We start from the raw sequence: 17,119 nt of genomic DNA on the forward strand, positions 1-17,119 counted from the left end.
ACTTTCAAAGTCATAATTTCGAGGTTCAAAGTCATAATTTCGAGGTTCAAAGTCATAATTATGATATACCGGAGCAGTTGCAGACAAGCCTCCTTAGAATAACAGCGTGCACTTCACTGCATTCAGTAACACAATAAAACCACCGGGATAAAGTTTGTTTTGGTCTGTGGCCTGCATAGATCGCTCCGAGCGACTGCACCTAAACGCCCCACAACGTCTGACGCAGTGACGTTGGTTCCAAAGCTCTATTGGCCAATAGCAGACATAGAATGCAGCTCTTCTCATATCGATGCAGCCTGTAGGCTACTGATGTTGTTGTCTTTGTTCAGAAGTGGGTAATACTTGTTACACTCGCTTGAGTAACTTTTTTGGAAAAAGTGTACTTACATGAGTAGTTTTACTGCACTATACCTTTTTCTTTTACTTGAGTAATATAATCTCACTCTTTAACTGGGTTGTGTAAGAAACTCATCAAGGAGGTAATATTATTCAAAAACAGCTGGAGAGAATTAGCCAGTTTTAAGGATAAAACTTTTATTACACCACACACAATCCAGTCACAAATTAACATTGAAAAGACAATATCAGACTTGAGTACAAATTCCTTTGCATCTTGTTTGTATAAGATGGAAACAACCTAATTTGTCTTTCCAAGATTCCCGTCATCAGTTTAAAGAAAAACATTAAACATCTTTATCACTTGATTAACACCCCCCATTTTAAAACAACATAAAAAAATGCAGAAAAAAGATGTTTTTAACAAAATATGTAAAACGCCCAACACAATTTTAAAATTTTGGCTTTATAAGCAATCTATGCGACGTTCAAATGTGACTTTATCACCCTAGGTAAGATATTTGACTCTTGGTTTCTTTCGTAGAGACTTTTTAATCCTTTTATCATTGTGAATTATTTATTAAATGTGTAAATTATGGTCCACAAAGAATAATGTATATCAATCACCATACTCAGTTTATAGCCTCAATATATTAATTTTTTTCTTAAATTCAATAAAAACAAGCTTTAAAAGTTCATAATAAAACAATGACAATAGTCATTTCCATTATAGTACCAGACTGAACTATAATCAGTGATTTAATGTTATTACCGTCACCATAAACAAAACACTCAAAATATTCTGTGAACTAGTCAAAAAATAAATCTGAATATTTGTGGTAGATGTTTATACAAAAATGAGACAAAATTGATTACTAAGAGATTTGAAACTTTAGCATACTAGACATGCAAAACAACCTGCCACCTAACTAGTTAATTTGACACCCCAAAAATAAGTAACAAACATACCAATAGCCCCAGGTGACCTTCACTAAAATGTAATAAAAGACAAAAAGTTCAGCACAAAGAGGAACTTTTTGTGTTCAAACACAAAAAGTTCATCTTTGTTTTTTCAGAAAACTAATAATCTTACTCTGAGCACATGTATCTTTGTTTAGGTTTGCATGAAGAGTCTGAGAAAGAGGATTTGCAAATATTTTGGTTCTATTTTTGTCTCCTGCAACTGTTTCTCTACTTCAACACACCTGAGTCAAATAATGAGGTCATTAGCATGACTCTGGAGATCTTGACTGTTCTTAGGAGGTGAATCAGCTGTTGCATTCAAGTGTGTTGGACCAGGGAGACATCTAAGAGTTGCAGGACCAGGATTGACCACCCGTAATAAAGGACATGAGTCAACTGAAAACTCTTTGAAACATTACATGCTGATTCACTGATAATCTCAACTAAGGACTGCAGATGATTGACAATATTTTCCAGCGATGCCTCCTCTGGTAACTCCAGAGACAAGGCACAAAGCTCTGTGACGTAAACCTGAACATGCTGCAGAGTGCTGAGGGATGGGGGATTGTTTCTACATTCATCATTTAGAAGATCGTTTAGGGCCAAGAGGATCTTCTGAAGCTGATCAGCTGTTAGCTCGGTGACACTGAGATCTGAAACCTCAATATTATATTTCAAAGTCAGAATTTCTAGAAATTCATCTTTGCCACTGTGAGAGTTGCTGTTGAACTGACCAATGTGCCTAATTAGAACATTATGCTTTGTCTCACATTATTCTGACAATTCATTTTGCTGTTTCTTATACTGCTTTTTAGCTTGTTGGTGGGATGTTTGGAGTTTATGAATAAGCTCTTCTTCTTTCCTCTCCTTCTCTCCTCTGCTCTCATTCTCTCCTCTACTCTCCATCTCTCCTCTGCTCTCATTCTCTCCTCTACTCTCCTTCTCTCCTCTCCTTCTCTCCTCTCCTCCTCTCCTCTGCTCTCCTTCTCTCCTCTTCTCTCCTTCTGTCTTCACAGCTATTAAGCCTTATTTGAAGCAGCTTCTACACTCATAGTGATAGTTGTTGCCAACTGGTCTGTAGTATTCTCCTCCATTGAAGACGTGCACATATATCCCATTGACAGTCTCTTTTCTTAAGTTATCATTGGACCTACAGGGAGACAGTTCTTTGCCACACTTGCAGCACCTCAGGGTGTTGCCCATGTCACTTTCCCTTGGTACCTCGTTTCCCATTTTATAAAACTTTATAGATGGCTCAAGATAAAAATGCTATGCAGACTCAAGCTGTCCTGCAAGGAAAGAAAAGATATTCACATTTGAAAAAGGAAACAACGTTATTTCACATTTGATTAAATCAATAAATTAGTTGGCTAAAATAAATAACAGGATTGTGAACTCAGATATACAGTGCCTTGCAAAAGTTTTCATACTCAGTCCCATATACTTATTTTCTCATAAGACTTTGATCTTTTATAACAAGGACCTTTGATTCTGTATGAATAGTTTTATTATTTCTATATTCTATCCATTTAACTAAGACTGAGATATTGAGGTAACTTGGTACTTATTCTAAGATTGCTGGACAGCATTTGCAGACTTGCTTTTTCAGTGGCAGTTTTACACATATCCAGCATTTAGCTTTAAAATAAATTACAAACAGAATCTTCTCACATCCTGTCTGAGGAAAATCACTGTTTAGACTTCAGGATGCCCTGTTCTAAAAGGGACAAATTTGCACATTTATTCAGCCTTTACTTTCTACTGAACTCAACAAAGTAACCATCTTTGGACACCACATAGTTGTCAAATGATTTTGTTTTGGTCATTTACATCGATGTTTGTGTGTTTATGTATAAATTAAAGTTTTACTTTTAATTGAATTCTATTCCATTTTGAGAACTTTGGTGTTCAACAAGTTTCTGTGAAAACAGACAAATGCAATCATATATTATTGAAATGTGTTACTTTTGACATTGTGACAAACAACAGTCTTTTGGGACATTTGGGACAACTGCAAACCTACCACATGGTAATTTACCAAAACTGACAGGCTGGGAAACAAGAACAGCAGAGAATAAGAAGAGATCCCTCATGAGTTGGGGATCTCTGCATCTCCTCCACGGTTAGTTCTGCAGTCTACAAGCCTGTCCTAAAGTGGAAAAATTCTTAAAATGTTGAAGAAAAAGTCAATTTAATATTTAGTTCTTTTAAGAAAGGTGTGTCTTAACACTAGTCTGACTAAAAAAAGTGTTTCCTTAGTTTCTTGATGCTGATATTAATCTGAAACATTGAGAAATATGATTATTAATAGACTCTGCTATATAAGAGATTTTAAATGTGCAACCCATATTCGCTCATTTTTTATATCAATTTGACAGTTGCTCCTAGTCACTAATTTCCTCATCTTTTTAGCATGTTCTCTCATAAACACTCTTTTTTTCTCTTGCTCCATGTGAACAAAAGACAATGTTTCAGAGTGACTCTAGTGCAACAGAAACAATGCTGTTTAAAGATACTCTCTATCTAACCTAAAGAAAGGAAAATAACAAAAAATGTAACTCTAGATCTGAAAAACCTGTAGCCACATGCCTGACAACACTTAAAATAAATTATTTTATAAATTCATTAGTCATTCTATAAAGCATTAATACAGGGAGGCAGAATGAAAATGGATGGAAAACATTTAAGAAGTTTATTAAGTTAGTTTATCTTCTTCATAAATATTCACTACTTCATGTTAATTTGTCACACCAAATCTCAGTAAAGAGACATAGATACAGTACTTGTTTTTGCAAGGCAGAGTAGTCTAGAGTATCACAGTCCTGTACTAATACCAATGCTAACTTGCATTATCTTAAATGATTTAAAGCTAGTATTGAAATTATTTGTCATTCATGCTTTGCTGGTTTGCCAGGAATAATATATCAAGCAAAAACAAGTTTCTCCACTATTGTAAAAACTTTACCATGTTTGTAAAATAATGACATCAACATAAAAAGTGTTTCTCACGACTGTCTGTACTGTGAATATGACAAACATAAAAAACCTCATCTAGCCAAACAAAAATGCAAGCAGCTTCTTATTTCTATCACTGGAACCCTTTTAAAATTATTATTAACATGTTAATTTTACCTGCTTTCGTTCTGTAGTTTACAAGATCAAATGATGTAGTGGCCACTTGGAGTAATAGGGACTTCACAACTGGTGCAGTTTAATCTGGTCTCTTCTTTTCATAGACACTGTGAAGACTGTAGCATAAAATGAAATGATATGGCATTGTTGGACATATTTAACAAAATTATTTCCAAGGCTTAATCATTAAGAAATACAAATTAATAACCTTGAGAGGCTTTTAAACCAAGTATACAACAAAATACTGTGTCTTGTGTTTACCACATATAAAATAAAACATGTTAAGGTTAAACAAATACAACAACAATGTTCTACTGCTTCTTAAATAAACAAGTAACATTTCTTACCACAAATAACAATTGCGCAGAATTATTCCGAATTCTTCTTTCCAAGGCTGTTATTTTAAAGCTTTGCTTCTGGTTCCTTCAGGATCTTGCGCTGTCTAATTGTGGTTGGTAAGAGCAGGAGGTGCAATATATAGCACAGCTAGAGGTGGAGACTCAAGTCACATGACTTGAACTCAGTCAGACTCGAGTCATTAATATTAAGACTTTAGACTTGACTTGAAAAAGTGTTCAGAAACTTGGACTTGACTTTTACACCAATAACTTGGGATTTGAATTGGACTTGAGCCTGTTTACTTGAAAAGACTTGATATTTTATTCAAAGTTATTTATCAAGTGGGCCCCATTAATTCATTTTACTCATTCCGTATTAACAGACACAGACCCTCCCTCTATTTTTCAACACCAATAAAATTAATAACATAAAAAAAATAAAGACGGATAAAAAGTAGTTATAAGCGAGTATTTTCCTTTGGGTGCATCAGTTACAAAATGTATCTAGTACCAGGGTTAAGGACACGTCAGCAGCAGATGAAGCTGAAAAACAGCATGTAAATGATCACACAGGAGACACAGTCTGTGTTACTCCAATTTCTCTCAGCTTACTTATTGAACAAACCAGCTCATTTAACTGTCAATACAGCCCAATTTGTAGTTCAGTAACTTACTGTATATATAATCTATGTAGATTTATTCCATCATAAACATAAATATCTGCATTAGCTTTTCTTAAACCAGAAATAATCCCATCAACATCATATTTTTGTCACAATTCCATCAGGTAACGTATTGTAACCTTATATGCATATTTAATCACACACAGTGACATATTTTATGGTATTTTATGATAACACAACTAATCTAATTGCATTACTAAATCAGAATACCACAAAGTCTTTATTATTTATTATTAATTCTGGCACAGTTATACATTCCCTCACAAAAGAACATACCTTTTCATTTTCTTAAGGAAGTAGAGCTAATTAAATGACATAAACAAGAACTGAAAGTGGTTCCAGTTTTACTTGATGGCCAACCTGTCAAAAGTGTTGCAAATCTTAAATTCCTTGTTTCATTCCTGGACAGTCAGCTCAACTTTGCTGAAAACACTGACTATATCTTTAAGACCTGTTCTCAGAGACTCTGTACACAACTAGAGGTTGTTGAGTTAAAATGTTAAAACTTAACATTCAAACTTGAGTTTTAACTTATCTCAAGTTAAAACAACATTTTAACTCAAGTTTTAACTTGTCATCTCAGGTTTTTTGGTCACATGAGCTGCAGACTAAGACAATCTTTTAAGAATACTTTGAATGGCAGGTATGACTCAGGTAAATAGCAGTGAAACCAAAAACAACTCTGTCTCAACTGTTTGCTGAAAGAACATGAAAGACGGCAAGAAATATTTTAGCAGAGAGCATCCATCCTCTTTATTCATCAGTTTGAACCTCTGAGCTCATGAAGGTGTTACTGTGTTCCTTTGGCAACTCAGAACATCTATTAGAAGTCATTATTGACAGTGAAATAATTATTCTTAACCAAACTAAATAACATTTTTAGCATCAGGGTGCAATAGCAACAGCTAATTCGCAGCACTTGTCCCTAGTTGGGCTTTTTAAAAAATAACTCTAAAAATTGAAGTGATAATCATTTAAAACAGCACAACATAATGTATACAAACAGAGAAATGTAAAACATCAAAAATGGGTACAGGTCTGTTTTTGACATAACCAGAGTTTTGTTTGATTTTTGAACGTACTGAAACTGGTTACAGACTTTAAATCAACAGGAAGTGGGTTCCAAACTGCAGATCCTCTCACAGACAGAGCGCTTTGAGCAAAAGTGGTTCTTCTAAAGGGGACCTTACAATTTCCATCTAAAGCCGCTCTGGTAGATCTGCTATTGCCCTGCAGTCTCTGTATACAATCACTTAATGGTGTAGGTGCAAGTCCATTTAAACACTTAAAAATCAATTTTAATACATTATAATTTAGAAAATTTGTAAAATCCAAAATGCCAAATTTAACCAAAATGTGACAGTGATGGAATCTAATCGGCTTTTGATATACAACCTTTAAGGCCCGATTATAGAGACTTGCTAATGGTTTGAGTATAGTTTGATTAGTCTGAGACCAGACAGTAGCTCTGTAGGTAAAATGTGAGAGGATCAGTGAATTTAAAAATATCTCTGCACAGTGAAGTGTCAAACAATGTCTAATAATTTTAAAACAATTTATATTCGATCTAACAGTTTTGCAGATTGTATCAACATGGCTCCTAAATTTTAACTGAGCATAACTGTACTGTTTAAAAGCTTCCTTGTACTTTTTGGTTTCACTATCAGCCTTAGTGAGAATCTTAAAAATGCTGTTATGGTCTTTTGAATAAACACAATGACAAAATGCATTTTGCTGTTCATGGTTGTTCTTGGTTGAATCAGTGCCTCATCTTAAACAGGCCGCTATTTTAAACCTTTGCTTCTGGTTCCTTTAGGATCTGCTGTCTAATTGTGCTTGGTGAGAACATGAAGTGTAGAGTATCACAAAGGTGGAGAATCGATTCACATGACTTGAACTAAGTCAGACTCGAGTCATTAATATTAAGACTTCAGACTTTACTCGAGTATTTACTTTTGACATTGTGACAAACAGCAGTCTTTTGAGTTCATCGTATAAAAGTAGAGTTTGGGACAACAGAAAACCTACCACATGGTAATTTACCAAAACTGGCAGGGTAGGAAATAAGAACAGCAGAGAATAAGAAGAACATGTACTCTGTTACTTGCATTTTTCCAAGGCAGAGTAGAGCTTCATAGTCTTGCAAAATGCTAATTTGCATTTTCTTAAATTAATTAAAGGTAGAATTGAAATGATTATACTCTATTGGTTTGCTAGGAAGAATATATCAAGCAAAAACAAATTTCTCCACTATTGTAAAAACTTTACCATGTTTGTAAATCATGACATCCACATAAAAAGTGTTTCTCACGACTGTCTGTACTGTGAATATGACAAACATAAAAAATCTCATCTAGCCAAACAAAAATGCAAGCAGCTTCTTATTTCTTTCACTGGAACCCTTTTAAAATTATTATTAACATGTTAATTTTACCTGCTTTCGTTCTGTAGTTTACAACATCAAATGATGTAGTGATCACTTGGAGTAATAGGGACTTCACAACTGGTGCAGTTTAATCTGGTCTCTTCTTTTCATAGACACCGTGAAGACTGTAGCATAAAATGAAACGATATAGCTTTGTTGGACATGTTTAACAAAATAATTTCCAAGGCTTAATCGTTAAGAAATACAAATTAATATCCTTGAGAGCCTTTTAAACCGAGTATGTGTCCCGTGTTTCACTATAAAACATGTTAAGGTTAAGCAAATACACCAACAATGTACTACTGCTTCTTAAATAAACAAGTAACATTTCTTATCACAAATCACCACTGCTCATATTTATATCTCATTCTTCTTTCCAAGGCCACTATTTTAAACCTCTACTTCTGGTTCCTTCAGGATCTTGCGCTGTCTAATTGTGCTAAGAACAGGAGGTGTAGCATGTCACACAGCTAGAGGTTGAGACTCGAGTCACATGACTTGGACTAAGTCAGACTCGAGTCATTAATATTAAGACTTTAGACTTGACTTGAAAAAATGTTCAGAGACTTGGACTTTACTTTGACTTTCACACCAATGACTTGGGATTTGAATTGGACCTGAGCCTGTTTACTTGAAAAGACATAATATTTTATTCAGTTATTTTTCAAGTGGTCCCCATTAATTCATTTTACCACCTTACCGTGCCAAGACAGCTCTTCAATCAAAAACTTGTCACTGATGAAAGGAGGCACATTTGACAATGTTACTTTGGTTGCCGGTAGCGTGAGCCGTTCACTGAAACGCCAGACTCCTCCAACTGTTGGGCTTGCTCCACTTTCTCTACAAACCAAACCACAGCTCCACTCATTGGAGCTGCTGATTTAATCAACTCATGTTTGATCACCTCACCTACAGCCAAACAAACTTCCTCCACGCTGCACAGAGAACCAGCACCACCTTGATGCCGTTCTTCTGTGTCAGCATGGAGAAAGACCAAGCCATATGACGCCTGCCTGCCAGGCACGCCTCACGGCCACACCTGAACCCAACAAAAAACCCTTAAAACATGACAAACTAACACAAAATCACAACTAAACAAGTAACATAAACACCCAGTGAAAAACAGTAAGAAAAACAGCCAAAGATATAAAATATTCAAACACTCTCTCACTCGCTCTTCTTCCACTCTTCCACTCACCCTCCTCTCACACGAAGAAGACGACGACCAAGGAACACACCAGGCAGGTCTGAGTATTGTTGTGGAGAAGTTTAAAGCCAGATTTGGATACAAAAAGATTTCCCAATCAGCAGTATTCGTGTGTGTGTATTTGTTCCTTTAAGAAACTTATTTTTGTTTGTGTTTTTAAATCTTTTTTCAGTTGCAGTTTGAAGATTAAGTGCTGATTTATTTTTGCCTACTTATGTTTTACTGAAGGTTTTTGTTACACTCATTTTTGCTTTTGATTCTGTTTAAAGTTTTCCTTCCTGTTGTGTTCATTTCATTACCAAGGAAATAAATAGTTAAATACATTCAGGAACTGTGGTGGAAGACTGGGACATGAGCTTTGAGCTTTAAGGTGTGACAACGTTGTACTGTGGATTCACTGAATGAGGAACTCTGTAGAGTTATTTGGGAACTATGTGCAAAACTATTTGCTAATTGAAATGAGGAAATTAAACTTGACAGGTTTGAGATTTGTTTCTTACACCTGTTTCTGTGAAACTTGTTTGATAGACTTGAATCTTGAACTTTTTTCTTACTTGTTCTGCAGGCGGGACATTTATAACTGTACTGTTTAAAAGCTTCCTTGTACTTTTTGGTTTCACTATCAGCCTTAGTGAGAATCTTTAAAATGTTGTTATGGTCTTTTGAATAAACATAATGACAAAACGCATTTTGTTGTTCATGGTTGTTCTTGATTGACTCAGTGCCTCATCTTATATAGGATTATTTATGTTCATAACAATGTTCAGAAAAGGGAATTTGTCATGTCTTCAGCCTTTAAGTATACACAGTTTTAATTTTTAAATAAGTAAACCAATTTTCACACTCTGTCCTATAGACGTATTTTCTTGTGAGACTTTGATATTTTATAACAAGGATCTTTGGTTGTGTATTGTTTTGTTACTTCTATAAAGAGTGGGATATTAAGAAAACTTGATACTTATTCTAAGATTGCTGGACAACATTTGCAGACTTGCTTTTTTAGTAGCAGTTTTATACATATCCAGTGTTTGACTTTAAAACAATTACAGAGAATCTTCTCACATCCTGTCTGAGGAAGATCACTGGATCTTCCTCAGACCCTGACTTCAGGGTGCCCTGTTCTAAAAGGGAAAAATTTGCACATTTATTGAGCAAAGTAACCATCTTTGGACCCTAAATGGTTGTCAAATGATTTTGTTTTGGTCATATATATGGATGTATGTGTGTTTATGTATAAATTCATTTTTTACTTTTGATTGAATTCTATTCCATTTTGAGAACAAGTTTCTGTGCGAACAGACAATAAAGTGCAATCATATATTATTGAAATGTATTATTTTTGACATTGTGACAAACAGCAGTCTTTTGAGTTCATCGTATGAAAGTGGAAAGAGCTTGGGACAAATGCAAACCTACCACATGGTAATTTACCAAAACTGGCAGGTTGGGAAATAAGAACAGCAGAGAATAAGAAGAACATGTACTCTGTTACTTGCATTTTTGCAAGGCAGAGTAGAGATTCATAGTCCTGCAAAATGCTAATTTGCATTTTCTTAAATTATTGAAAGGTAGAATTGAAATGATTATACTCTATTGGTTTGCCAGGAATAATATATCAAGCAAAAACAAATTTCTCCACTATTGTAAAAACTTTACCATGTTTGTAAAATAATGACATCAACATAAAAAGTGTTTCTCACAACTGTCTGTACTGTGAATATGACAAACATAAAAAACCTCATCTAGCCAAACAAAAATGCAAGCAGCTTCTTATTTATTTCACTGGAACCCTTTTTCAATTATTAACATGTTAATTTTACATACTTTCATTCTGTAGTTTACAACATCAAATGATGTAGTGGCCACTTGGAGTAATAGGGACTTCAAAACTGGTGCAGTTTAATCTGGTCTCTTCTCTTCATGGACACCGTGAAGACTGGGGCATAAAATGAAATGATATAGCATTGTTGGACACTCATTTTTGCTTTTGATTCTGTTTAAAGTTTTCCTTCCTGTTGTGTTCATTTAATCACCAAGGAAATAAATAATTAAAAACATTCAGGAACTGTGGTGGAGGACTGGGACATGAGCTTTGAGCTTTAAGGTGTGACAACGTTGTACTGTGTATTCACTTTGAATGAGGAACTCTGTAGAGTTATTTGGGAACTATGTGCAAAACTATCTGCTAATTGAAATGAGGAAATGAAACTTGATAGGTGTGAGATTTGTTTCTTGGACTTGTTTCTTACCGATTCTGCGGGCGGAGGATTTACAACTGTACTGTTTAAAAGCTTCCTTGTATTTTTTGGTTTCACTCTCAGCCTTAGTGAGAATCTTTAAAATGCTCTTATGGTCTTTTGAATAAACACAATGACAAAATGCATTTTGCTGTTCATGGTTGTTCTTGGTTGACTCAGTGCCTCATCTTATATATAGGATTATTTATGTTCATAACAATGTTCACAAAGGAATTTTGACATGTCTTCAACATTGAAGACATAAGGCTGGTTGTATTTTATTTAAAAATAAAATTGGTTTATGTTTAAACAAACAAAAAAAAAACAATTTTCACACTCTGTCCTATAGACATATTTTCTTGTGAGACTTTGATCTTTTATAACAAGGATCTTTGGTTGTGTATTGTTTTGTTACTTCTATAAAGAGTGGGATATTAAGAAAACTTGATACTTATTCTAAGATTGCTGGACAGTGTTTGACTTTAAACAAATTACAACAGAATCTTCTCACATCCTGTCTGAGGAAAGTCACTGTTTAGACTTCAGGGTGCCCTGTTCTAAAAGGGAATAATTCACACATTTATTGAGCAAAGTAGCCATCTTTGGACACTAAATGGTTGTCAAATGACTTTGTTTTTATATATATATATATATATATATATATATATATATATATATATATATATATATATATATATATATATATATATATATAGATGTATGTGTTTATGTATAAAGTCAAATTTACTTTTGATTGAATTCTATTCCATTTTGAGAACAAGTTTATGTGCGAACAGACAATAAAGTGCAATCATATATTATTGAAATGTGTTACTTTTGAATTTGTGACAAACAGCAGTCTTTTGAGCCCATTGTAGGAAGGGGAAAGAGTTTTGGACAACTGCAAACCTACCATATGGTAATTTACCACAACTGGCAGGCTGGGAAATAAGAACAGCAGAGAATAAGAAGAACATGTACTCTGTTACTTGCATTTTTGCAAGGCAGAGTAGAGCTTCATAGTCCTGCAAAATGCTAATTTGCATTTTCTTAAATTATTGAAAGGAATAATATATCAAGCAAAAAAAAGTTGATGTTCCTGATTAGCTTCAGTTTGCTGTTTTACTTCGACAAATCTATAATCTACCATAGAAGTGATGCAGAAAATTATCATGTAATCCCATAATTTCACATCAACCATTTCCTAATTTAAATTAAGACATATTTTTTTCAAATGAAGTTGAACATTAGCAGTAGAGAAGACAGCTGTGAAGAAAATAGCTTTCAATTTTGACATTTCCTTTAGAAAAGAGGTAATTACCGGTAATATAAATGAATACCAAATGATTGAAATGAACCTGATTGTTCGCTGGTCCAACAGTGACACCTTGTGTTCATTTGTGGTTTAATTTCGAAGAGCGGTATATTTCTTCGTGTTTTTTGTTGCATGGTGCACTTCCTGTTTTTACAAGGCACATTGAGAAGCAAGAGACACTGGAAATAACAGAAGGAAATCTTGAAAATGGCGCATTTGGAAAGCAGAATAAGGTATAAATTTGCACAGTTTTGTTTTGTAATAAGAAAGGTAATTTGTTTATTTAAGAAGAGACTTAATGTCGTTGGGCCAACTGCATATGCTTGGTTAAAGTATTCTTTATGTGAACTTTTACCTGTTTAATTTTAATTAAATAAACTTGTGATATATTGCTCAGTTTTATATTATTTTAAAAGGCTTTTAATGAACATTTTATTTCACCGTGATTAAGCTATGAAAATTATTTTAATGGAGAGAGATGGCCAGTTTCAAGGATAAAACCGTTATTATGCCACACCATCCAGTCAGAAATTAACATGGAAAAGATAATATCAAACCTGAATACAAATTCATTTTAGATCTTGTTTCTATAATCCACCAAGATGCAAACAACCTCCCTTGTTTTTCCAAGATTACTGTCATCAATTCAAGGAAAACATTGAACATCTTTATCACTTGATCATAAACATAAAAAGATGCAGAAAGAAAAAGGTTTTAATAAAATATGTGAAACTCCCAGTAAGTCATTTTTAAATGTTGGCTTTATAAGCAATTTATGTGAGGTTCACATGTGACTTTATCATGCTAGGTAAGATACACAAGTCTTGGCTTCTTTCGTGGAGCCTTTTTAATCCTTTTATCAATATTAATTTTTTAATAAATGTGTAAATTACGGTCCACAAAGAGTAATATTCATAACTATTATTTAGTTTATCCTAAATGTACTAAAGGTTTTCTTAAATTGAGTAAAAGCAAGTTTTAAAATTTCATAATGAAACAATGAAAATATATTTCCATTATAGTACCAGACTGAAATATAATCAGTGATTTAATGTTATTACCGTCACCATAAACAAAACACCTAAAACATTCTGTAAAGTGGCCAAAAAATAAATCTGAATATTTGAAGCAGATGTTTAGACAAAAAAGAAACAAAATGGATTATTGGAAGGGTATTGAAACTTTAGCATATTAGACATGGAAAACCCGCTGCCACCAACTAGTTAATTTGACACCCCAAAAATAAGTAAGAAATTTACCAAAAGCCCCACATGACTAAAAACTTTACTAAAATGTAATAAAACACAAAAAAGCTACACATGTTGCATAGGTAAAACATATTGTAGTCTCTAACATAACTTTTTTCCCCAGTGACTGTATGATTTTTATCATTAGAAAACATATAGAATCAAGCAAGAAATTTTAATTTTTACCATTTTCAAGATTATAATCAGCAATGGCCACTTGAATTTACCTAAATTTTGTAACTGTTGTTTATAGTCAAGACTTACAACAAAGAATCTATTCATTCCTGTATTTTGAATGTGATTTGAATGTAAAATATTTCAGGAAAGAATTACTTTATCTCAACATCATGTCTCCTTTTTTTTTTTGCCATTTTCACAATCAGATTTTGTTAAAATTCAATAGTTGCTAAAATCCAATTGTATAAAGTCATAACAAAATAAAACAATGAAAGTGAGAATATTTTGAGGAGTAAAATCAAATGAATTTTTACTTTTTACTCCATGGAAACAAATCTCTAGTGGGCAAAAAGGAAATTTCACAATTAACTTCTGAAAATGTCCAAAAGTAAATTATTCAGCTCAAGTAATATTACAGCCAAATTGTTTTGCTTTTCTTAATCTAACTTCCTAAGAGAGAAACTAAGAGAAACTTGACAGAATGTCAAAAATAGATAAAAACTGTACTATTGTTTAAATCAGACAAAAGGGACATCTGCAACAGACCTGAATTAAAAATAACCCAAATTTGTCTGTAGAATTTGTTTGACAGTATAATATTGTCACTAATTGAAGTCTCTCTTTGATGATCAGGCAGGTGGAAGTGATGAGTAGTTTTGATTCTCGTTAACCAGCATCATCCAGAGTTTCACTATGAGGAAAAAAACACACTTAGGTCAGTAATGTGGCATATGAAATAAATAGGTAACTAGATAAATAACACTAGTGAAATTGTTTGTTTCTCAGACTGTGCCACTTTGCTGAGGAGCTCTTTATTTCACATGGATATATTGTCTTACTATGCATATAATTGTTTATTAGTCTGAATGTTGTATTTCATAAAACTCAAAAGAAGTTTCTGGTTGTGTTTATTTCATATCCACTTTCACTTTAAGATGGAAATTTTGAGACTGTGGCCATCTCTCCCAGGATGAAGGTCTCAAGTAAAGAGAGATTATATCCATTTTATTAATGGTTACGCTCTTCCTTGTAGCTTTTGAAACAACACATTTACACATTTCCTCTGGTATGTTGTGTGCCTTCACATACTCTATGAAGCATTGTGGTTGATTCCAGAGCCAATTTTTGGTGCCATTTAAGCCCTGCTGGTGTAAGAAAATACAGTGAACAATATTCATAATTGTACTTTTACTTCTTATCACAATAGTGAACTATTTAGCAGTTCACTGAGGTTAGGATTGGTTTTGCTTCTCAAGTTGAACTTTCTGACATTGACAGTGTTAAAACAGTCAGGGATTTTAACTATATTACATCTTAACAGTTCTCAAAATATACAAATTAAACTATACCACAGACTCAGCAAAAACAGCCATCCAGCAAAAATGTTACTACATCATAAATTTAAGTGATTATTTATTTAAAGAAAACACAAAAAGAAGGTTTTTGTGTTTTCTTTCACTTGATACATGGAGCAATAACAACATATATGTTTTATTTTGAAATGTATTTTTATGTTTGTTGACCAGGGAAATTTAATGAGTTTTCTATAAGTTTATTTCAAATGGAGTTTCACAAAATATCATTGCAGCAATGTAGAAGAATAATGTAAATACTAAAGAGATTAACAGTAAATGTTTTACAATAAAGTTTGTTTCTTTTCCTCCCACAGTATAAAAAAAACATGAAAATTAGATTAATTCAGAATTATAAATGTCTCTTACTCTAAATTTCTAGTTTACTCTTTTTTTGTGAGCAAATGTTTGAAAGAACATAAAGAAATATTAAAATATTCTTACCTCTTCATGACAGGACGCTGGACACCTGTTTCCTGTGTGGATCATTTCTGTCCTTGTAGCCCTGGGTGTTGATCCATTGTATGATTGTTGTTTGATGGTCATTTGTCATGACACCCTTGTCTTGAAGCAGGCTGTACCATTTCTGCACCATCTGGGTGCTGTTTTCTTGAAAACTCTTCTCAAACATGGCAACCCGGGTTTTGCTCTTCTTCTTGTTTTGAACATTCTTGGTGTCAGTCAGCTGGCATCTGAGCATTGCACTGAACGTCATCAGTTTAAAGGTTCCAACAACATCATCTTTGCTTATCATGGAAGCTAAGCATGATTTTAAAGCTTTTGGCTCTGGAGAAGATATATCCTCAACTACATCTTTAAGGTTGCGATCAGTTGGCAGCTTCAGGCCTTCTTGTTTCTCCACACCAGAGGTTTTGCTGGTATCTGAGCCAGACAGATATTTTCTCGCTTGCAACATTGCCACTGCCAATTTGCTCTTCTGGTTCAGTTTGTTAGCTTCCACTATGGTACTGTTTGAAGGCTGCTGATTTGCATTGACAGTTTTTTCTACTGCTGGAATTGCTGGTTTTTTCAAATATCCTTTGTATTGTTCAATCTTTCCAGTTATTTTCTGCAGCAGGGTTTTGTTTTCCTTTATAATTCTTTCTGGTCTACCGGCCTCTGCCATGTACCAGTCTCCTCCTCTGATTGTTTCCGTCAACTCTTTGCGCTTCATAAAAGGTTCCCATTGCCCTGATTGTTTGAGGAGCATATTGGCCTCCACAGATCTCAGGCGGTTTGCCTCAGAAGCAATCTCTGAATCACTGGCTTTTGGTTTCATGCCTCTTGCCATAGCATGGAACAGAGAACTCTGTTGTTTACTGTCTATGCTCACTGCCTTATTGTCGATGAACACATCATAATGACCATTAGGGTTTTGGGTGCTTTTTGGCCTGTAGATCAAAGTCACTGTTTCACTAGCAGATTTGGTACTTGGACTAACTTCCTGCATTTTGGTGAGTTTTCCTTGTTTGTTTTCTGAAAGAATAACAACTCTGGTACCAGTGGCTTCAGACAGGACTCTGATATCTAGAATAGTACCAGCAGCTTTGTTGTCCTTGATCTTTTCAGCATGTGATCTTGCGAGTCGACCAGCATTAGCTGAAAGTTTGGCATTTGGATTTACTGGCATATTTACTATGTAGTTGTTGAGTTGTCCAGCTTTAAGCTTTTCCTCTGTCCTCTCACTCTTTAAGCCAGATTTGACAT

At 34.1% G+C, this 17,119-nt stretch overlaps 1 protein-coding gene and 2 long non-coding RNA genes across 4 annotated transcripts; 1 reads left to right on the plus strand and 2 right to left on the minus strand.

Annotated features, from left to right (window-relative positions):
* The first annotated feature begins 418 nt into the window (after nt 1-418).
* Nucleotides 419-14,015, plus strand: LOC106947179 (uncharacterized). Its single transcript, XR_001424929.1, has 2 exons — nt 419-752; nt 13,419-14,015. It is a non-coding gene; the product is annotated as an uncharacterized LOC106947179 (long non-coding RNA).
* On the minus strand, nt 2,229-4,882 carry LOC106947178 (uncharacterized). 2 transcript variants are annotated; one of them, XR_001424927.1, is made up of 3 exons: nt 4,779-4,882; nt 4,432-4,538; nt 2,229-2,588 (listed from the first exon to the last, which is right to left on the minus strand). It is a non-coding gene; the product is annotated as an uncharacterized LOC106947178 (long non-coding RNA). The 2 variants fall into 2 exon arrangements; XR_001424928.1 differs by having other exon boundaries at nt 4,432-4,547.
* On the minus strand, nt 13,565-17,113 carry LOC106947177 (uncharacterized). Its single transcript, XM_015032005.1, has 2 exons — nt 15,857-17,113; nt 13,565-14,751 (listed from the first exon to the last, which is right to left on the minus strand). The coding sequence occupies exon 1, from the start codon at nt 17,040-17,042 to the stop codon at nt 15,861-15,863; it is 1,182 nt and encodes a 393-aa protein (XP_014887491.1). The 5' UTR covers nt 17,043-17,113; the 3' UTR covers nt 13,565-14,751; nt 15,857-15,860.
* Nucleotides 17,114-17,119: the final 6 nt, after the last annotated feature.

The sequence above is a fragment of the Poecilia latipinna genome, unplaced genomic scaffold (genome assembly GCF_001443285.1).
Source record: "Poecilia latipinna isolate Pla-1442-1.1 unplaced genomic scaffold, P_latipinna-1.0 Scaffold227, whole genome shotgun sequence".
In the NCBI taxonomy this organism is placed as follows: domain Eukaryota; kingdom Metazoa; phylum Chordata; class Actinopteri; order Cyprinodontiformes; family Poeciliidae; genus Poecilia; species Poecilia latipinna.